Genomic DNA, 23,631 nt, shown 5'->3' with positions numbered 1-23,631 from the left:
CCATAACCCAATGAGCAAGGCCAGGGATCGAACCCCAACCTCATGGTTCCTAGTTGGATTCCTTAACCGCTGCGCCACAACAGGAACACCTAAACATCACTTTTCTGATGTGTGTGACTGGCAAATGGAGCAAGAGAAACATCACAAGGCCAAAGGAGTTCGGGTTCTATGCCGGGGCAGGTCACGACACGATCACACGATCACTACATGCCGCCTTCCTGTCGTTCCCTGATGTGTCCTGTTTGGGAGTCATGATCTGGTCCAGCGGTTCCATGGTTTTCACACAGGCACAAGCAGAGGGTCCCACACATTCACAAGGACAGTCTTTCCCCCAGGTTCCTCCCTGAGGCCAGAGCAACCCGGAGAATCCTTACCCTCGGAAGCACCTTTGCAACACTGTACTCTCTCTCCTCCACCTTCCAAATCGGTCTTGCTCTTTTTAACAAGCCTGTTGGTTGCTAGTGAACATCTCTGTTGGTGGCAGCCTGGTTCCCAGCGGTCAATCCCTTTCTTCTCCTGAGCCGTGACATCAAGGGATTCAGGCTCTGCTTTTTCTGTATAAGGGATCCAGAGCCTCCTGACCTTATCAGAAATAAAGTTGGTTTTGTACCATGCTCAGTTGTCTCTTCACTCATCGTCAGAGTTGTAAACACAATAATGAGAGAGTCACATCACAACAGTATACAAGACAGAGTGAGATTCTGCCCCATAATAAATAAAAGTACCAGTGACCATAAATAAAAGATTATGTACTTACATAATTACTTATGCAATTAAACTGTATTAATGTTTGTAGTGGAGTAGTTTTGAATTAATAGATTTTTTTTCTTTTTGCTTTTTTTTAGGGCTGCACCTGCAGCATATGGAAGTTACCAGGCCAGGAGTCGAATCAGAGCTGCAGATGCCAGCCTACACCACAGCCACAGCAATGCCAGATCCAAGCCGCTTCTGTGACCTACACCACAGCTCACGGCCATGCCGGATCCTTAATCCACTGAGCAAGGCCAGCGAGTGAACCCATGGATGCTAGTCGGGTTCGTTACTGCTGAGCCATGATGGGAACTCCAGAATCAATAAATTTTAAAGAAAGTAGATCCTGATACAATCTGGACACCAGGAGGATGTCTTTAGGTGCATACATTTCAATTTCACATCATGAACTTACCCAGAAATTAACTAAACATGGAATTTCTGGAAAAGTTTCACAAAAAAAAAAAAAAAAAGGAATATCATGTGTAATGGTCATCCAAGAAACTGAAGGAAAAAACATTCTTAGGGAGTAATGAAACAGCATGAGGTGAAGCTAGAATGGAAATCAGTTTCAGACGGCAGGTGTATTGGGGGCCAAGTTATGACATTTGTACGTTACATCATTATGAAGATGGTAGTCGTCTGAAGAATAATTATACAAAGACAACATTTTTTTTCATGTAGAATTGGCCAGAGTCAATGGAGTGGGAAAGAGAGAGAGCATTAAGATGTTTCAGACAATTGAAAAAACAAACCAACCAACATGAGGTGAGCAAGAGAATTTTAAAAGCCATGACATCTGGGATAAAATGGCACAGGTTTTGGCACCCAGAGAAGATAGATTTTTCTGCATAAGGTGAGAATGCCAATTGGCCATCCTGGACTCTCGTATTAAATTTTTCTGCATAAGGTGAGAATGCCAATTGGCCATCCTGGACTCTCGTATTAAATAGATTTTTCTGCATAAGGTGAGAATGCCAATTGGCCATCCTGGACTCTCGGTGGTGCTTTTCACTAAACCAAGAGCAGTGGAGGAATATTTAGTTAGAGGAAGAAAGTCATGAATCCTAAGGTTCACATGGAGTTAACGACAGGTGGATTGCCACAGAAACAAAATAGTTATGTCTCAGAGAGAGGAAATAATTTAATAGAGCTATCTCTATGAAGTATTAAAGATGCGACCATTTTAAAAGCTAAGAATTACTTTGACATAATGGATATTGACATATTGAACCTTGCGGATGGAAAATAGATAAATTTTTAGCTCAGAAGACACTGTCATGTATTACCCTACATTAGGCCATAAACCAAGATGGAGTTCACACACATGCACACAGATATATATATATATACATACACACACAATAGTACTATGTATAATACACTGACAATAGTAATTATACTAACAATATACTTTAAAGTCTTTTATAATGGTCATGCTGTGAGAAGTATATTTTATTATTTTCCTTTAATCCAAATGTTTTAACTATCACTTTAAAAAAATCCAAGTGAATAGTCCAACCATGTTGGACCCAGAGGAGGAGATGGCGAGGGTGGAATAGGAGAACGCCGAGTTCACCTCCTCCCACGAACACATCAAAAGCCCATCTACATGTGGAACAATCCTCATGCAAAACTAAGTGGAAACTAGCCAAGGGACTCCTGTACAACCCAGGCTGTAAAGAAAGATGTATGCAGAGTCAAGTAGGAAGGAAGGAGATGCATCAGGCTGGGACCTCCGCCATAGGAGAGGAGCAGGGATATCACAGGCTCAGACGTCCTCCCAGGGGAGTGAAGGTTCAAACCACTTAATGGGAACAGCAGCCCTGGGGTCCAACCCCAGGAAGACAAGTCTCCTTGGCTAGCTTGAAAACCAGTGGGACTTATAGGAGGGCTGCAAGAAACAGACTCCATTTGTAAAGAGCACTCATGCTTTCTTTGTACCAAGAACAAGGTGGCGGAAGCAGATCGAAGCTGCCCGGAGCTCTGCTGGTTTCCCAGGACCATTCCAGTGAATGGCCCATCCCGCACCATGCGGCCACCCCAGTCTCTCTAATTCCAGCGCAGCTCCCCACTAGGGCAAAGCCTGCCATTGCAGGGGGGAGGGTGCACTTGAGGGGCAAAGAGCAGGCTCGGCCCAGGCACTTCTCTCCTGAACAGTGGAGAGGGCAGTGAATAGTGGCACTCAGAGGGGCAACTATTAGGAGCTGTCTAGAACTGACATGCTGGGCACATCCCAGCACACTCCAGCCCACACCTGGCACCTGCTCTGACCTGTCTTGCTGCAACACTGCTGCCCTTTGGGGTAAAGGTGCTGTTGCCAAGAGGGTAGAGAGCACACACTTAGAGAAAACAAACCAGCTCAGACCCAGCTTCTGCTCCAGCACCTTGGGACCAGACCCCACCCTTAATGAGGCAGCGATGGCCACTGAGCAGAAGGAAAGCTCCTGCTCACTCCTGGCTCTGGCTCCATCCCTTCCATCTCCAGCCACTCTTGCCATGAAAGTGACAGCTGCTAACACATCCTGGGGAAGAGGTGACCCATGCTTATACTTGCTTCGGATCCAGGTCTCCCACCAAAGCCTCTGGGCACATACCACTGCACAGAGATGCTCCCACACACACACCCTCCAAGACCAGGACAGGCTACTGATTCACCTAATTTCACTGAAACAAAGGAAGTTAAAGGAAGACAGAGAAATTAGTTTCAAATGAAAGAAAAAGAAAACCTGAAAAAACAACTAATGAAAGAGAAATAATTTACCAGCTAAAGAGTTCAAAGCATTAGGAATAAGAATGCTAACTGAACTTGGGGGAAAAGATAGATGAACACAGGGAGGATTTTAACAAGGAGCAGAAAATACAATTTAAAAAAAAATTGGTCAGAGCTGAAGAATAAAATAAACAAAAACCTCACTAGAAGGAATTAATAGCAGACTAGGTGATAGAGAAGAAAGCATATGTGATCTACAAGATAGAATGATGGTACTCATCTAATCAGAACAGCAAAAACAAAAGTTTAAAATTCAGGACAGTTTAAGGGACCTCTGGGACAACATTAAACTTACTAACATTTACATTACAGGGGTCAGAGTTCCCATTGTGGCTCAGTGGTTAACGAATCTGACCATGAACCATGAGGTTGAGGGTTCGATCCCTGACCTCGCTCAGTAGGTTAAGGATCCAGCGTTGCCATGAGCTGTGGTGTGGGTTGCAGATGCGGCTCGGATCCTGCGTTACTGTGGTTCTGGCATAGGCTGGTGGCTATAGCTCTGATTAGACCCCTAGCCTGGGAACCTCCATATGCCGAGGCAGCAGCCCAAATGGCAAAAAAAAAAAAAAAAAAAGGCGGCCCATGGCCTTCATGAGACTTACAGAGAATTAGAGACAACACAGGTCTGTCTCTGTGCTTGACTCTGCTATTTAGAGTCTCTAGTAAAGCAAGGCAGCCTCTATTTAGAAGACCCCCTTGGGATTTGGATTCAGGTTTGACACAACAGGCCAACTCCTTCTGAAGTTAATGATTAACTTGCTATTGAGCATTTGCAGGAACTGAAGCCTGAACCAGAGGCCCTGTGACAGACATACAGGTCTGAAATTTCCATTTTGTTGTGACTCCACAACTCAGAAGGTAGAAAGGTTCCCAAGAGCTGTGTCCAATGAGGATGTTGCTGGCCTCAGCAACACCATGGTTTGCAAGAATAAGCTGTGTCTGTGGCTCAAAGCAACACCCCAGCACCAAGAGCCTTTGTTCAGCTAAGCATCTAATGATGGATTACAGCTCAGCTGACTGGACTAAGACAAGAAAACTGGGCTGGGTGGATGTTTAACCTGAATGCCAGATGTCCAGAAATGAAAAATGTGGTTGCTTTACTCGGTGCTGGGAATCCAAGATCTTGACTACTGCCCATCCCATGGTAGAGCTGATTGACCTGCCACCTGGACAACTGTACGTGGCACATTAAGTACATCTCTTTGGGTCGGAAGTTACAGAAACAAATCTTTGCTGCTGATTTAACTGTCTGGGTCACTTATTTAGAATCTCAAGGTAAGGGCATGTTCTTTGAAGACATCAATCGCGTTGCTAAGCCAGTCACAGACTTCACGTCTCACTTGTGTGCCCTCCCGGAGGCTGGCGCTTTGGTCTCCTCACTACCCCACCCACCCCCAGAAAACCCTTGATGTTAGGAAGACAGACCAGTTTACATGGAGTGAAGGTAGGCACAGACAGGCAATAAGGGAGGCTGAGAGGAGAATGGCTTTGTATGCTCTTATGAAACTGAGAATTCCCTGAATTAGGAGAGCCACATACCCTTTAACTATAATAGGAAGGCACCCAAGTACCATGCCTTCTATTTACCAAGTAATTTCACAGGAAGCTCTCTTGTGAGCCCTCACAATATTCAACTGAGATGTGCAGGGCAGACGCATCTCAAAAGGGGCAATCTGAGATTTACGAAGGCTAACTTGTCAGGACCCACGAGTTCTGCCATGAAACCCAAACAACAATCCTCACACTACACCAGAACCATCTTCGTACTCCTATTCTTGCTTCATCTTGTATAAAACTCAAAGAATCTCCACAATTGCCACTTCTGGAAGTGCATTTTTTTAATTTCAGGAACTGTGACATCCACCAACGTATCTACGTAAGTCTCCTTAAGCATTAGGAACGCCTGTGCCCTGTTCGGAGAGTGCAGGGACCCAACGATAGAGAACTACAGAAAACTGGTCTTCCTGTGAGAGGACACACTCCAACCATAAGGTAGGATCTGTTCTTGTATATCTTCCTCCATGGTCAGTCTCCTGAGAACCCCTGCCTGACATGACCAAGTTTCTGATTGATCCCCGCTTTTAAGACGAAAGCTTTATTGATTCAGAGTTGAGAAGAATCACAATGGTGCTTCTAGACTGCAGTCTTCCACTTTCTTCACAAGATCTGCTCACTTCATGCAGGATTGGTTCCAAAACGAGCATCCACCAATCCACAACACAGCAAACACTTTCAACACCCAGTGGTTCTACCCCTACGCTCTTGACGCAGGAGTTCTTGGAAGCAGACCTGTATCATATAGAATGTAGGCAGTATCTACATTTACGACACTCATGAAACATGCAGACAAGAGGTGATGAGCAGACAGTCAGTCCTAAGTACTCAGACTCAGGTATCATATCCTTTATTCTCATGTAAACAAAGCACTGGATTTGAGTTTTATAAAAGCCACAGCAAACCACATTCCCTTTAACTTTTTATTTTGAAATAATTACAGATGCACAGGAAAGCACAAAGGCAGTAGAGGTCCTTAAAAGCTTCATCTAGTTTTCTCTGATAGTTACATCTTACATAAATTCACTCTGTGAACACAGTAAACAAATGTGCATCTAAAATCACTGAGAAAATATTTCTACCTAAAAGCTATCACTGGCCTGGAGATTCTTACAAAGATGAAGAAACACATGTTTGAATATCAAATCTGTGGACCTTAACCTTCACCTAGTGAAGGAAAGGAAGATACAAAATGGAAAGAGAACACTTCCCTAAGATTCTAATCTTGGTCTATGATAAGAAGACCATTTCTACTGCTAACTAGAGGCCATCAGTTCATTCCCAATGACCAACATTTCTCTTCTGGGGGATGCTACAGAAGTTACACACTAGTTACACTTACCATTTCAACTGAAATTCAATATTCTCCACTACTGTTAGTTCCAACTAAGAAACATTTACTTTTTACCTTCATGAAGAGCCTTCTAAGAGTTGAATACATAACACTGAAAAACTCTTACAATATTAAGAATCACTGCTATGAAGCTCAGTAACATCCTCATTCTTCACAAATCTTGGGAGGTGGAACTACAGCTATTTTTATTCTAAAGAGGAAAACTTAAGCACAGGGAGTTCAGTGATTTCACTAAATTCACACCTTGGTGAGCAGCAGAGACGGTGACTTAGGATTTAACCATTACAATAAAGCAGGATAGCTATGTTCTAATTATCTAGGTCTATATTGTTGTTTTCATAACTGCAGCGTGTTTGTTTTTCGGTTTTTGTTTTGTTTTTTTTTTTTGGCTGTGCCCACGTCATGTGGAAGGTCCCAGGACAGGGATCAAACCAATGCCACAGCAGTAACCAGAGCCACAGCAGTAACCAGAGCCACAGCGGTGACAACACCAGATTCTTAACCCACTGAGCCACCAGCAAACTCTTGTCTTCATGTTTTCGATTAGTGGTATGTTATTTTATAATTTTAGCCATGACACGTTTCCATTTATGAGTAGATTTTTCTATATGCCAATACTAATTACACACCAACATTTGAGATCATAATAGAATGCAGATGCTCGGACTGCAACAGAGAACAAAAGGAACCTGGCCTGTGACCAATTTAGATTTAATGACTTTAAGACTAGTTCAACATCATGGTAGCAGAGGGACTCTTCATACCATGAAAAAAGAGGGTGGTAACTAAAACTGGAATTACTGAACAGTCTCATGACGCCTGAAGGATGGTACATAAAACACTCCTATGCAATTACAGCAAAGCTGTAGGATGCAAGGTTAACGCACCAAAGTTAACTCCTTTCCCACTTCCCAGCAATGAATACGTGGAAGTGAAAATTAAAGACGAATCATCTTTTACATTGGGATTGGGGGGAAAAAAGTTCCTTTGAGGATGTGTTTCATCATGGCAACACGAGAGGTCTGTGACAAGATGACATCATTAACTGATTTTGAACCTCAGACTGGAAGTCACTTAAAATGCAGCCTTATAAAGAAATCTAAAACTATTTTAACAACTGTTAGTAAGTGGGCCTTTCCACAGATGTCCTTGATCCTTTGACCCCACCCCATCTCCTGCACTTTAAATGATTTGCACTTTTAATTACTCTGAAGACTGTAGTATGATTTGATTAACTTTCAAAAAGGACTAGACTTAGTTCTCCCTGTGTAGAATCCCGATACATGGGACATTCCTAAATCTGCTTAAACAATTTACCTCACTCACTATACCTGTAAGAGTTTTCTGCATTATGAAATCTTCGGTGATCCTGAGGCCGGGGCATTTCCTGAAGGCCCTACCATAGGCTTTTGTGAGTTTTTTTCCAATACAAATTCTCTCCTCCCTCCACATGTGAGCGCCTTTAATAAAAACCTTACCCCACACTCGACGTCTTTTTCTTCGCTCTGTGTATATTCTGGTGTCTATTGAGGCTAGAGTACTGCTTAAAGGCTTTGCCACATGCGTAACATTTGAAGGGCTTCTCCCCAGTATGAATCCTCTGATGAACTATGAGACTTGAATTCTGACTAAAGGCCTTGCCACATACATCACATTTATATGGCTTCTCTCCAGTGTGAATTTTCCTGTGTTGAATAAGGTTGGAACTCCCGGTGAAGGCTTTGCCACACTCGCTACATTTGTAAGGTTTTTCTCCAGTGTGAATTCTTTCATGACCCCAAAGGTGTGAACGAGTGGTGAAACCTTTACCACATTCACTACACTTATAAGGCTTCTCTCCAGTATGGATTCTCTTATGCTGAGCAAGATTTGAATGCTCAGAAAACGCTTTGCCACACTCATCACATTTGTAAGGCCTCTCTCCAGTATGAGTTCGCTCGTGACCCCAAAGGTGAGAACGTATCATAAAGTCCTTACCACATACATTACATTTATATGGTTTCTCTCCAGTATGAATCCTCTGGTGCCTTGTGAGGTTTGAGAATCTGTTAAAGGTTTTGCCACAATCATTACACTCGTAAGGTCTCTCCTCAGAGTGAATCCTTTGGTGATTAGCTAAGACTGATAAATGGCTAAAAGTCTTCCCACAATCATTACACTTGTGTGGTTTTTCTGTACTGTGTGTTTTCTGACGTCGTTGTGTATGCAATGAAACATGCATAAAAGCCTCCCCTTTTTTATTACAAGTGTTGGTTTTGACACCAGAAGGAATTATTTGAGGTGGTAAGAATGAGGAACGATTTTTGATAGACTTCTCAACTTGATTACATTCATAAACTTTCTCTTTGGTTTGAAAAATCTGCAGTTCACCTAGCTGTGAATGCAAGCTTACTCCAAGCCTATTTCCCAAACATTGCAAAGATTTGTTTCCTGAAGAGCCTATGTCATTTCTTAGTTCCTCATTCACACATGACTGGTGATGAGACATACTTCTTACAGAAACATTCTGCTTTACAGGAAAATTATTCTGGAATTTACGATGTTGATTTCTTCTACCTGTGAGATTTTTGCAAGAGGCTGTATTCACTCTTTTGTCACTTTTTTCTTCACACTGCCACTGATTCTCGAACTGGTGCATATTCTGTTGGACCTCCCTGAAGTCAGAATCATCAAAGTTATGACTTACAGGTCTTTCAAAACCCCGTGTCTGAAATAATTCTCCATTATTAATGTCCTCTTTTGGTGATAATTCTTTGATCGCACATCTGGGAGATATACCTGTAAGATATAAATAATCACAGGCCTCCTATTAACCACAGTTGGGAGAGAGATATTTTCTGCTGAAAAATATATCACACCAAAAGTGTTCAACAATCATGACCAACAGACTTATCAAGCTTCCCAACCATAGTCTGCAAATATTTACAAACACAAATGAAAAATGATTCCTCTATAAAGAAAGGGTGATTACAGGCAATTCAAATTATTTCCAGGGGTACCTAATTTTCAAATGCTCTGTTATCCAAAGTTACAACAGCCCTGAAAGAAGAATTTTTTTTTTCCACAAGCATCCTAAGGCATACACCAACTCATGAGAGTCATACAGCTGTCTCACATTTTAAAAATAAAAAGTAGATAAGCAAGTTAATTATTGAGTACTCGTACACAACATTAAAGCAACATTTAAGAATAATACTGAGGGAGTTCCCTGGTGGTCTAGTGGTTAGGACACAGTGCTCTCACCACTGCAGCCCAGGTACAATCTCTGGTCTGGGAACTAAGATTCCACACCAAGCCAGTGCATGTCACAGGAAAAAAAAAAAAAAAAAAGAATAACAAATATTACTCTGAATACTTGCTACACAACTATATCCATGCACAACAGGCACACTGCAACATAAACAATTAGTATACCGTGCTTATATTACAGATGTTAAAAAATGGCAATCAATATTTTTAGCAGGTTGAGACAAATCCAGCCATAAATAATAAGCATTTATATCTGTGAAATAAATAAATGTGAAATCCATAGAGTATACATATATATTCACCTATAAGGATAAAAGAAAGGACATATCTCAGAAGGAGCATGCAACAGGAGAGCTCAAAAACATGTTGAAAACCACTGATTTTGAAATCAGAGGGCCAGGGAAGTATATAATGTTACAGAAATTAATAGTGGGGAAATGTGACATCAAAAAATGACAAAGCAGGGAGCTTCAAATGTACTCCCTGTATGAAACAAGAAATGAATTCACAAAAACCATCAAAATCAACTTTATAAGAACTCTGGAAATTAACCAGAGATCTTCAGTGACCAGGAACACTCTTCACCAAGAAAACAGGAGCTGTTTTTATTTACTTTGGCCCATCCCTGTTCCTCCGCTAAGCAGTGGCCTTGAAGATGGCAGCCCACAATTTGGTACAGGTTTCCAGAACCAGAAGTAACAGAACTGACCTTATAAAGAATTTTGGCTGGTGTTTTGTTTTGGTTTAATCTGCTTGGTGGAGCCCTGAAGGACTGACTCAAAGTACTTGCTTTTATTGGTCTGCCTCAAAACTATACCTATGTGGAAGTGCTAACCTGAGGGCTTGGGATGTGTTAGCCCCCGTTACCTTGGGCAAGGGGTAACAACTGAGGCAAACATCGGTCAAAGTGAAAACCCTGAGAAAAAAATCAGGAAGTGATTTGCACTAGGGAATAACAGCTCTGAAAATCTCCCTCGGGAGTTCCCATTGTGGCACAGAGGAAATGAATCAGACTAGGAACATGAGGTTGCAGATTCGATCCCTGGCCTTGCTCAGTGGGTTAAGGATCCAGCATTGCCCTGAGCTGTGGTGTAGGTCACAGACTCTGCTGGGATCCCCAAGTTGCTGCGGATGTGGCACAGTCGGCAGCTGTAGCTCCGATTGACCCCTAGCCTGGGAACTCCATATGCTGCAGGCGCAGCCCTAAAAAGCAAAAAAAAAAAAGAGAGAGAGAGAGAGAGAGAGAGAAGAGACCTGAGAAGCTCCTAGGCCCTTACCTCCAGCTGACCATCAGATTCTCTGCAAGTAGGAAATGAAGGCTAAGGCAGAACTGTGAGGTCTTTGCCTAAGTATTTAAGGCATGTTCCAACACACAGAGCTCATCTACAAGGGTAAGGTGGTTTTGCTTTCGTTCCAGATGTTTAAAGGAAATCTGTCAAATCACTAACTAACCAATAAGCCAACAAAACCTTAAGTGACCACACATAGCAATGAAAACACATCACACAAAATTAGTTGAGAGAAATAAAGAAACACACAACAGTAATAATCACAAGAAACAAAAAGTCAAGTAGGGGAGGAGGGGATTATAATTTTCCAAAGTTTGACTGTATTCAAAATATCCCATTTTTTTAAACAAAAAATTAGAGCAAGCAAAGCAACAATAAAGTATGACTCATACAGAAAACCGAATAATAGCATAAACTGTCCATAATGGAGCCCAAACTTCAGACTTACTAAACAAACACTTTAGATCAACTATTTAAGCTAAAGGAATGAAGAATAAAGAACTAGTGAAAATAAGTAAAACAATGCCTAAACAAATAAGAGAATAATAATAATTATAAGCAAGTGATAGAGATTATAAAAAGAAACTAAACAGAAATTCTGGAACTGAAAAGTAAAATTACCAAAATGAAATATTTCCTAGAGAGGGTAACATGAGATATGATCACGCAGAAGAGAGAATCAGCAAACCTGTCGGAGGATTCGTTGAAATTACCCAGTCCAAGGAGCAGAACAAAAAAGATTACATATAAATGAACAGAGTCTAGGAAACTGGTAAAGAAGACAAAGTATATTGGAATAAATATGGTCAAAACATTCTTGAATGTGAATAAAGACACGAATCTACATAGCTAAGAACTGAATGAACCACCTGTAGGAAAACTCAAAGAGATCCACACCGTGACAAATTATAATCAAACTGTTAAAAGACAAAGGGAAGGAAGCCAGCAAGAAGGTATTCATCATATACAAAAGAGCCACACTAAGATTAAAAGCAAAAGATTCTTAGACACTAAGATTCTTAGCCAAAACCATGGAGTCCAGAGATAATGGGATGACAAAGTGTTGATAGAGGGGGAAAAAAAAAAAAAACTGTCAACCAATTCTATCTCCAACAAAACCATTATTTAAAAATGAGGGCGAAATTAAGATTTTCAAGGTAAAAGATGAAGGATTTCCTTTTGACTAGACCCACCCTATATGAAACAAAAGAGAGAACACTTCTTTAGTTCATTCTCTGAGGCCAGCATTATTCTGATACCAAAGCCAAACAAAAACACAAGAAAAGAAATTATAGACTAATATCCTTTATGAATACAGATAAAAAAATCAACAAAATACTAGCCAATTGAATATATAGCACACTGAGATTACACATCATAGGAGTTCCTATTGTAGCACAGGAGAAATGAATACGACTAAGAACCACGAGGTTGCGGGTTCAATCCCTGGCCTTGTTCAGGGGGTTAAGGATCCGGTGTTGCTTTGAGCTGTGGTGTAGGTAGCAGATGCAGCTCGGATCTGGCGTTGCTGTGGCTGTGGTGTAGGCCAGCAGCTGTAGTAGCTACAACTGACCCCTAGCCTGGGAACCTCCATATGCCATGGATGTGGCCCTAAAAAGAAAAAAGAAAAAAAAAAGATTACACATCATAAACAAGGGGGCCTTATTCCCTTACTTCAAGGATAGTTTGTTCAACATTTAAAAACCTATCAATGTAATAAGCTACACAGTAACAAGAAGGTGGGAAAAAAAAAAAAAACCTATAATCATTCTCACGGTAGGCAGAAGACACATGTGAAAAAAATCCAGAAACCTTTCATAATAAAAACACTCAGCATATCAGAGTTCCCACTGTGGTGCAGTGGGTTAAGAATCTGTAGCAGCTCAGGTCTCTGTGGAGGCAAAGGTTCAATACCCAGCCCAGCACAGTGGGTTAAAGGATCTATCATTGCCACAGCTGAAGTTCAGATTCAATCTCTGGCCCAGGAACTTTCAAATACTGCAGGTGCAACCATATTAAAAACAAAACAAAACACTCAGCATATTAAAAAAAGAAGTGAACTTTCTTAACCTGATAATTTATGAAAAACCCACCGCTAATATCATACACAGTCAACGGCGAAAGAATAAAAGCTTTCTGCCTAAGATAAAAACATAAGATATGGATGCCCACTTTCACCACTGTTATCCAGTTATCCAACACTGTACTGGAAGTTCTACTCGAAGGAGATTAGGCAAGAAAAAGAAATTAAAAGTACACAAACTGTAGAAGAAAAAGGAAAATTATCTCTATGTAGAGATGACACAATCCTATATAATGAAAATCCCACAGAACACACACACAAAACCCACTAGTCATAAATCTTCCCAGCAGAGTTGCACAGTATCAACACATGAAAATCATTTTATTTCTAAATGCCAATAATGAACAATATGAAAAGGAAATTTAGAAAATAATTCCATGTATAACATCCAAAGAATTAAACACCTAGGAATAAATTTAAGCAAGGAGGTGAAAGACATACAGACTGAAAACTACAAAACACTGCTGGTAGAAATTAAAGACCTAAATAAATGCAAAAATAGTCCACGTTCATGGATTGGAAGATTTCGGGTTTTGTTTTTTTTTTTTTGCCATTTCTTGGGCCACTGCCGCGGCATATGGAGGTTCCCAGGCTAGGGGTCTAATCGGAGCTGCAGCCGCTGGCCTACACCACAGTCACAGCAACGTGGGATCCTTAACCTACTGAGCAAGGCCAGGGATCGAACCTGCAACCTCATGGTTCCTAGTCAGATTCGTTAACCACCGAGCCATGACGGGAACTTCGATTTCGTATTTTTAAGATGATAATATTCACCAATATGGTCTATAGATTCTATGTAAACACCAGAAAAATTCCAAGAACATCTTTTGGAAAAATGGAAGAGATGATCAAATTCGTATTGCAAAGTGCCCTGAATAGTCAAATTAATACTGAAAAGGATATGAGGAGTTTCCCTTATGGCTCAGCAGAAATCAATCTGACCAGTACCCATGAGAACACACGTTTGATCCCTGGCCTCGCTCAGTGTGTTAAGGATCCAGCATTGTCATGAGCCGAGGTGTAGGTCACAGATGTGGCTTGGATCTAGCAATGCTATGGCTGTGGCATAGACCTGCAGCTACAGCTCTGATTCGACCCCTAACCTGGGAACCTCCTATGCCGTGGGAGCACCCCAAAAAGACAAAAAAGAAAAAAGAAAAGGATATGACATACGCAGAATAGATAAATTCAGAGAGAGAGAGAAGATGCAGACTGGGAGTTTCCAGGGACTGGGGCCTGAGGAAAAAGTAGAGAAAGTACTTGATGGGGAATGAATGCTAACTTGGAGCAATGAAAATACTGGGGAACAAGAAAGAAATGGTAGTTGTATAGCTGGTAAATGCACTAAATGCTACTGAACTGTTCACTTTAAAATGGTTAATTTTACATTATGTGAATTTCACCATAATTGTTTTTAATAACTAACTATATAAGTGATTCATTTCACATTTTAAAAATACATTTACTAATGTTGATATGTTAAAATTTTAAGGCTAATTCTCTTTAGAGTATACAAAAATAACTGTCTTTTTTGCTGACCTCTTCCAATTATCTGAAGTTCGTTATCTGTGGGTCTATTAACAATCCCTCACATGAAAGACATGAGGTGAGGAGTGCTCATGAGTAGACATGCTGTTACCATCAATTTATTTAAAAAGTTAACATGCACTTGCTGAAATTTAACAAATTCTAACTTGAGAAAGATCATCAGGACAACATAAATAACAACCTCTTAAGAGGCATATGACCAAGAGAAAGGAATGACTTCCAATCAATAAAGATGGTATTCTCAGCAGCATTTCAGTGCAGAGACAGTTTCTGGCAGTTCCAGGGGATCCACAGAGGTGGCTGGGCAGAGGTGATCAGCAGTGGAAGAAGCCACCGACAGCCAGAGAACAACAGGAGAGAACACTGATATGCATGAACCAGGACAAGGTGAAATGTACACAGAATCAGCTTCAGGGGAAGCCGGGAAACAAAAGAATGTTCGGGAGTTAATCAAAAAGTGCCATTTCCAGAACTTCAGAAATTTTGTGAAAAACAGTCCTAAGTAACAGTGACGAGGTTCATCGAGTACAAGACACTGGCCAGGTTTCCTACAAAATGACACGGTACAATAAAGCGTTTGAGCCAAAATACAGAAAGCCTGTAAAATTCACATAAAAGCCAGAAAGCTATGTTTAGAAAACTTACACTATACTACAGAAAAATAAAGGTATCTTATATAAACAAATTATGGCCCAAAAATTTAACTGCATTTCTGGGATGAAGACAGTCTAAGTTAATAACAAAAGCATTCTCTGAAGATATACAATATTCCCAATTTTAAAAATCCAAATTGCTTAAAGAGGAAAGTATTTGTTAATAAGTAGGTACTAAATCAAGCAAAACACTAAAAAACAAACAAACAAACACCTGTGATCATTGCAGGTTCACAAAACCCCGTAAGTTAGAGTTTTGGGGAAAACTCCTGATGAGCCATAACCCTCCACACTCAAGAAGGAAATCTTATAAAATATATAAACAGCATTCGTCCCTTACCCCAAAAGCTTCGCAAAGCACAGCTATAAAACAGAGAACACTATGCAAGCCATCAAAAAAATGTAACCAATGATTATATAAATGAAAAGCAAATTCATTTATAATACACAGAAATGTGCAATATGAAAGCAACAGTGTTTTAGGAGTTCCCATGGTGGTGCGACAGGATGGGTGGCATCTTGGGGAGCACTGGGATGCAGGTTTGATACTGGGCCCCGCACAATGGGTTAAGGATCCAACATTGCTGCAGCTGCAGTTTAAGTTGAGTCGGTGACTCAGATGTGATCCATGGCCTGGGAACTCCATATGCCCCAGAGCAGACAAAAAAAGAAAAAAGAAAAAGAAAGTAACTGTGTTTTAAACAAAACAAACAGGGTAGAATTCGATAATGTAGGACTCACATAACTTCATAAATCCCCTCAAGAAGCATCAAAATCCTCTCTGTTGAGGAATTAACAATGGCACGCACAGGTAACGAACACTGCGGTGGGAACACAGTCTAGTCAAGGGTCTCACCGACGCGGGGTTCAGAAGTTGGCAATTTTCTCCCAGGAATAAATCCCAACACTCGAGACGGCCCCAAATCAAAGAGGATGATCATTAGGGTACTTAATCAACTCAGCCGTGCTGCCCTTGAGAGACACTTGGGTGACGATTCACAAAAACCAGAAGGACAACTGGAACGAGTGCCAGGCTCTTGTGACACTATCTCAGCAGCCTGGCACCTGCGGGCCACATTACTCAGTTACTTCAGCGGGCACTTCCCACACAGTGGGATGATACGGTAACATCTAAATCAAAGCCTTCTCCACTCAGAATTTTCTTTTACCCAGTTAAACTCCCCATGGGAGACATCACCAGAAGTGGTCCAGCACCGAAGGCGTGGGTTATCACGGCAGAAAACAGAGGGCGACATTTCAGACACCGAGTAGGTGTATTTCAAAAGCAAGCTACACGTGCAAAAATCATAAAAACTCAAAAAAATACGCAGTCAAGTAGAGCCTAAGTTTTGGCATATCCCCACACTAAGCAGGAGCAGCAAGAGGGAGAAAGATAAAGGATAGGAGAGTAAAACAAGGGGTTCAGACTTGGCAGGGTGCTGACATGCGTCCTGGGCCCATAAACCCCAGGCTGTGCCTGAGATGTGGTCCCCACGAAGGACTGGGGATCGAAGAAAGGTTCTCCCTTGGAGTTGCTGTGTGGCTCAGCAGGTTAAGGACCCAGTGCTGTCACCGCAGCAGCTCACATCACTGCTGTGGCACAGGTTCAATCCCTGGCCCTGCAACTTCTACATGCCATGGGTGTGGCGAAAAGAAGGTGGAGGGGGGGAGGTTCTTTCTGTCCACTGCATTTCCAGTGCTGCTGAGTAACAATCTCGAAAGAGTCACGCTATTCCCATTGCACATGCTGCTCCCGGCGACAAAAGCAGAAACGAAGAAGGCTGAGGCACCTCAACAGGCAGAGAGGGCTTGAGACAGGCCCAGCCACTCACCTGGGGCCCCAGATGCAATGGACGAGCAGCCAACAGCCCAGGTTCCAATACCCAAAAGAAGGCCCTTCAAGTACACAAAATAGGATGGAAGTTGGGAGACACGAGCTAGGACCAGGGGGACCTGAGCTCTGGCATGTGTGGAATGAGAACCAAGTACAGCAAGAGAAGCCACCCCCCAAAGTCAAAATACCAACAGCGTCACAGAGGGCAGATAACAGAATGTTGCGGGTCAGGATGAAGACTCTGTCTTTGCGAGGAGCTGGAAGGCCAGCGGGATGGGAGGAAACCTTGAGGCAAATGAGTAAGAGAAGAGGGAGAACCATTTCCTTCAAGAGCTCACAGCAGTTAACTTTTGTTTTCCCAAAGACCTCCCACATTCAGGAAGAAGTTCCTAAAAAATACTGGATGAAACAGCCACCTCTTTGCCACCTGCATTCCTGTGTTCCCATCTTTGATATATTCCCACCCACCTGCTATTTTTTTCCCCCACAACTTTCACCTCACCCTTCAGAAGCCAGGGCTCTTTCTCTCTCCCTTGCTCCAAACTGGAAATAATATTACGTCAGCAAGAAAGATTCCCAGAGTTCCCATCGTGGCTCAGTGGTAACAAATCTGACTATTATTATCCATGAGAATGTGGGTTCGATCCCTGGCTTCGCTCAGTGGGTTAAAGATCTGGCAATGCCATGAGCTGTGGTACAGGGTGCAGTCAAGGCTCGGATCCTGCACTGCTGTGGCTGCGGTGTAGGCTGGCAGCTGCAGCTCTGATTCGACCCTTAGCCTAAGAACTTCCATATGCCACAGGTGCAGCCCTAAAAGCAAGAAAGAAAGAAGGAAGGAAGATTCCCAACTGCAGGAAAAAAGGTAAATGATGTGCTGTGGCTTTTCCATAATACAATCCCAGCCCTTTGTTCAGCTGAGGGAGACATTACAGAGATAGAATATTTCACAAATTTGTTCAATGACCGTCTTCTTCCAAACGCTTAAAGAATATTTTGAGGAGTTCCCATTGTGGCTCATTGGTAACAAATCCGACTAGGAACCATGAGGTTGTGGGTTCGATCCCTGGTCTTGTTCAGTGGGTTGGGGATCCGGCATTGCCGAAAGCTGTGGTGTAGGTAGCAGATGTGGCTCAGATCCTGTGTTGCTCTGGCGTAGGCCAGCTGCTACAGCTCCGATTAGAACCCTAGCTTGGGAACCTCCATATGCTGCGGGGAGCAGCCCTAGAAAAGGCAAACACACACACACACACACACACACACACACACACACACACACACACACACGAGTATTTTCTGAGTATACAGATATGTAGCTCTCTTCTAAGAACTACAAAATCAAAAGTGCAGGAATAAAACCAGGCAGATATTTTAAGGTTTTGCCGTAAGGTCTGGTGCTTAGTCAACTTCCAGAACCACTATCACCTAACAGGAAGTGGGCAGATCTTCCGAAGCAAAGGGAGATTTAAATTCTAGACACTTTGTAGTTTCTCATTTCTGAATCAAAGATATCAAAGACATCCAAGGGCAGATCCCAACTTCAGAGGGAAGTTACCCTCACCCACGGAGAGCAGGTTCCCGTAGGTCTCCAGCATCACGTCCCAGAACAAGGCCCTCTGGGCAGGGTCCAGGCAGTCCCACTCCTCCTGGGAGAATTCAATGGCCACATCTTTGAATGTCAATGGTGCCTGAAATGAAAAAAAATTTTTACCAAGAGCCTGGAAGGAGAGCCTTATCTTCACACAAAATGAGAAGAGGAGGGAGGTGTCAGGGTCAATTATACAGAATTACGTATGCTGACAGAGCCACAAAAGAGAATTCTGAGCAAGTAATACATCTCTAATTTTATTATATTTTTCTATCAAAGGATGTCAAATCCACTAAATTACGGAAGAACTCTGAACGCAAGAAAAAATATACGTACAATTGAAAAAAATCCAACAGGGTCATCTATATGCAAATCTGAGATATTAGACACCAAATGGTAATTTCCCAATGAGGGAGAGTAAGGTCTTTAAGGATGACGAAGTTCACATTAGCTTTAAAGCAAGGTGAGAACTGAAAAAAAATGATGACAGTTACAGCAATAACTAAAAGTACTGTGGGGTAAGCATTATTCTAAACTTCTGTTAAGTATTAGCTCATATACCAACATAGCATCCAATTAGAGAAAAACTTGTCCCCACCTCACAGGAGACCCAACTCTGTCACGGAGATGCTAAGAAACTCGTCTCAGGTGAAACAGTTAATAAACGGCAGGGCCATCACCTGAATAAGGTTGTGTGGCCTTAGAATACAACCTACAGCATCCGTATGATGACACACTTGTTTCCTAACAGAGAAAACCTGCAGCAAGTTCAAGGCTGAAAATATGGAGCTAACTGAAGGTCAATCATACACACGTAGAGACACACACAATGAGTTACTACTCTTACTGCTCATAACTCACTGACATGGGAGGAAAGACAAAAAATTAAGGACATGGAAAAGCACATAAGGCATACTTTCAAAGCTAAAATAAACCGAAGACAATATGATGATGTTTTACACACCAGGGGCTCCTGCTCACACAGCCAAGGGTGTGCATACAAACATAAACACTGAAATTCACCGAAATAAAAGAGGCAGTATCTAAGCGACATGTTTAAAAACTGTATCTTCATTTTCTATTCCCTTTTACTTGTGCATTTCAGCATTATGGGTACAACGACCCTGTATAAAGTATACTAAACTAAATTCAGATGGTCAACATTGGTCTATAGTAGCCGAGTTATTTTAAAACACTGCAAAGACTGAAAAAACCACATTAAAAATTTAACTTCGAGCTCCATAAATATAGTACATAAAAACACCAAAGAGAATCTACATGGCAATGAGAGAAGGTGGAGGGAAGACCCTGGGGTGGGTGCAAGCAAACCTGTTAGGCGGCTTGCTTGAGAGCGAGAGATTATCAAATCTGAAATGGCATTTCAGGACGGAGAGGACTGACCAATAAACCAAGAATAAGATTTTACCTGAGAAAGTGTCATTCCTGACTCTTTTTTTTCTTTCCTCTTTGTCCTCTTCAGGGCTTCCTTCTCAGTCTTGAGATGTCGATCCTGAGTGTCAAAATATGCTATTTAATACTCCGGATCAACACTCCCATTTCCTGTGCCACAACCACACACACAGGGAAGACCTCACCATGCGGAATAGACAGTCCTCTGCTGCTCACTGTCCCAGGACGGATTAAGGGACAATACATTCCCACAGGGAAACTAACAAGTGAGGTTTCTGACCCCTTGCATCAGAACACACTCCCCTCCTGGCTAAACCCACACACAAGCTGCAGCAGCGGGACTCTAGTAAAGACTCTCTTCCCCTTGAAGTCACAGACCCCATCCTGACCAAACTCCACGCAGAAGATAATCCCTCTCATCTCTCTCGGGATTAGGGGCTGGTTTCAGTTCTCAGAAACAGAGGAGCCAGAGCCTTGGTGTTCAATACTGAATACAGACTGGACTACTTGGGGCTATTTTAACATCACTGAGGCTGAGCCCCATTCAGTCCTGACCTAGAGGAAAATCTATGGAAACAGGGTATAAAAGAGGTATCTGCAAAACGCCTCAGCAATTCAATGTGAAGTCAGGACTGAGAACCATTCAGAGGGGTCAACCCTGGCACAACTTCCACCCTGTGGCCCTGCTCTCTCCTGGGGCAGTATCTGCACAGTGGAAGGAGAAGGAGCAAAGGGAAACATGCAGAGCGGGCATTACAGGCTAGGGCTGGGATAGGAGTGTGGCTGGAAAGTCAAATGAGAGGGTCAGAAAAGGCCCCAATGAGCATGGGGGCAGGTGTGTTATTAGAATTGGCTGAAGAAGGGTTGCAAATGGAAGCTACCCTGATTAGCAAATAACTGTAAAATACACAAGCCTTATAAACAGGAGTTTTGCAACTGCCATTCTCATCTCTAAAACTGAAGCAAATAAGCGAATTTTGCATTAAATTGATAATAAAGCCACAAGTCAATGTATCACAACCTAATCAGCCATTTCCCATCAACTCACCACTCATCCAGAATCAGGTTCTCCTTCTTTCACTCTAGTACATATTTCTAGTAATCTGTCTCCCTTTCCTTGCTTCTCTCCATTGTTTTTCCTTTTCTGTTTCCTCTCTCACCCCGCCTACTCTTTCTCCCTTTTCCCTGTTCCTTTCCTTACACCTGTTTTGCACAAGTCCTGAAACCTATTTCAATTTCTGCCTCTCCTTCTCCCCACTCTGGTCCCAATCTCCATACATATTTGCCTTTTCCTGCCCCCATTTCTGTGTTCCCTCTGCTCTTCACTACACTGTCTTTCCTCTTACATCCCCTCTGCCCAGACTCACTGGCCCCCCCAACTGGCTTGGCGCTCTCACTCTGCCATCGTTCAGTTCCTGCGCTCAGCTCCCCTAGCCTTTTTATCCTAACCATTTTGTCTGAGGTGCCTTGACCCGTGTGGTCCCCACTTCTGCTCATCAAGGGCCCCTTTTCCTAATTTGCTCCCCTTCGTCTTTGTGGAGCTCCTCCTCCTCCTCTACGCATCTCTATTTTCTTACCTCCTCTTATTACTACTCTCGCTTTGTCTCCTTGCAAGTCTTTCAGCCATCTTCTATTTTGCCTTCTCTTTGGGGGCCACCTCAATGATTTTTTTTTCTCCCTTTCACTCGTCTATTTGTCCTCACTCATCCTCTGTCTCTTTCTCCTGATCCTCCTCACCCCCGCCTCCTGCCGCATTCCCGGCTTCCACCTTTGCAATCATCATCACACAAAGCCCCTGATCCCACGAGGAGGTGACGACGTGGTCTTGGGACCCCTCGAGTTCTGCAATCCTAAATCCTACCGTACTGAAAAGTGTGCTCTTCCAGGACACTGGATCTCTTGGGGGGGGGGGCGGGGGGGCGGGGGTCCTGCAGAATACGAGGGCCAGGGAGAGAATGCGGGCCTCTATAGGGGCCAAAAGAGGCGAGCATTGGGGCAGAAGCGTAAAGCTTTAGAAACTATCTCAAAAGTCCAGGGAGCTCCTTTGTGACGCAGTTTCTATCCCTGGAACTTCCACATGCTTCAGCCACCACCACCGCCCCGCCACCCCCCCCCCCCAAAAGAAAGAAGTCTATCTCCCAGGACTTTAAAAGGCAGCGAGGATTGGGAGAGGTGGTCGGTGAAGGGTTTTACAGGAAAAAGCGGCAGGCGGGTCTAATGGCCCGAAGGCCTTAGATTTTAACCGAAAACGAAGACCAACCCCCGACCCAAGAGCAAAGCGGTCACGCTTGGGCATCTCACCGGGACTCCTGAACTTACCGAAGGTAGGAGGCGTGGGTGCCGGAATTTTAACGTCCGTAGCAACCCCAAGACCCCAGGTGTGTAAGACTGTGGACTGTGAAACCCAGGTTTAAACTTAAAAGGCCGAAACCAAAGCCCGCCACACGACCTTACACCCGCAGAAGCCTCTTCCGGTCTGCGAGGCTGCGCGTGCGCACTGCTTCCCGGGAATCCCGGGGGCGGGGCCCAAGCAGAGATCCACCGGAAATGGGCCTGGATGGGGCCAGGCCTGGGCGCGGGCAGTGGGGGGGGCGGGGCCTGGGCTCCCCTCAGCGCTTCGCGGGGGCGGAGCTTCTTCTGAGTTTGGATCAATTTGAATTTATCTCAGGAGCTCGGCTGATCTTTGCTTTTTTTTTTTTTTTTTAAGGACTGCACTACCAGCATATGCAAGTTCCCGGGCTAGGGGTCGAACAGGATCTGCAGCTGCTGGCCTACGCCACAGTCCCAGCAACTCGGGATTGGAGCTGCGACAATGACCTACACCACAGCTCGCTTACACCACAGCTACCACAGCTCACAGCAAGCCGGGATCCCCGGCCCACTGAGCGAGGCCAGGGATCAAACCGCATCCTCATAGATACTAGTGGGATTAGTTTCCGCGGCACCACAGGTAACACTCTCTTTGCCTATTTTAAACTGACCTTGCAATTTAAGGTGTAAACTTAGAGTTGTGTGGGCCACTTGCTGAAAGCAGGTGTAAACGTTTTTTTGTTTTCAGCTGCAACATGGAATCCAAGCGGCATCTTAGACTTACACCGCAGCTTGTGGCAACGCAGGATTCTTCACCTACTCTGTGATCCACCTCACACACTTGAGAACACCATATCAGGTTTTTAACCGGCTGAGCCACAACAGGTACTCCTGAGAATAGGTTTCATCAAATCATTTTTGCAAAGGAGAGAAGATGCCTATCCTGCTTGAGTGACAAGGGTAACTCTGAGGTCAGGGAACACTAACCTGCATCTGGAGTCAACGTAGGGCGATGGGTGGATCCTCAACTAGAATTTAATTTAAGCAATATAATTAAGGAAGGAGTGCAACTGTCTGTGCCCAAAATGCAAACTGGAATGTTAAATGCAAAACGCTACCGGTGGGAAATGGGCCCACCGCACGGGCATCTATCAAAACATCATATCCACTTCCATTTCCCACTCATCCTGTGCTCAATCCGTGGTCAGTTCCAGAAACTTTTATAGGGACAAGCCTGGA

At 43.2% G+C, this 23,631-nt stretch overlaps 1 protein-coding gene and 1 pseudogene across 1 annotated transcript; one reads left to right on the top strand and one right to left on the bottom strand.

Moving 5' to 3' along the window:
* Window positions 1-462, top strand: part of LOC125133261 (vomeronasal type-1 receptor 4-like) — a 34,249-nt pseudogene extending 33,787 nt beyond the window's left edge.
* A 5,524-nt stretch (window positions 463-5,986) lies between these two features.
* On the bottom strand, window positions 5,987-22,567 carry LOC125132702 (zinc finger protein 664-like). Its single transcript, XM_047790345.1, has 4 exons — window positions 22,402-22,567; window positions 20,099-20,182; window positions 18,646-18,772; window positions 5,987-9,209 (listed from the first exon to the last, which is right to left on the bottom strand). Exons 2-4 carry the CDS (start codon window positions 20,111-20,113, stop codon window positions 7,906-7,908), a joined length of 1,446 nt encoding a protein of 481 aa, XP_047646301.1. The 5' UTR covers window positions 20,114-20,182; window positions 22,402-22,567; the 3' UTR covers window positions 5,987-7,905.
* Between the last annotated feature and the right edge of the window lie 1,064 nt (window positions 22,568-23,631).

This window comes from Phacochoerus africanus, chromosome 8 (genome assembly GCF_016906955.1).
Source record: "Phacochoerus africanus isolate WHEZ1 chromosome 8, ROS_Pafr_v1, whole genome shotgun sequence".
NCBI classification, from domain to species: domain Eukaryota; kingdom Metazoa; phylum Chordata; class Mammalia; order Artiodactyla; family Suidae; genus Phacochoerus; species Phacochoerus africanus.
Note: the sequence above shows the minus strand (reverse complement) of the source record. Positions and strands in the feature narration are given on the sequence as shown.

Excerpts from the sequence above, each read along its gene's own strand:
- LOC125132702 (XM_047790345.1), bottom strand. Across the intron at positions 9,210-18,645 it reads CGGGAACCTGCTCTCCGTGG|GTATATCTCCCAGATGTGCG; the intron begins GTGAGGGTAACT and ends TATATCTTACAG.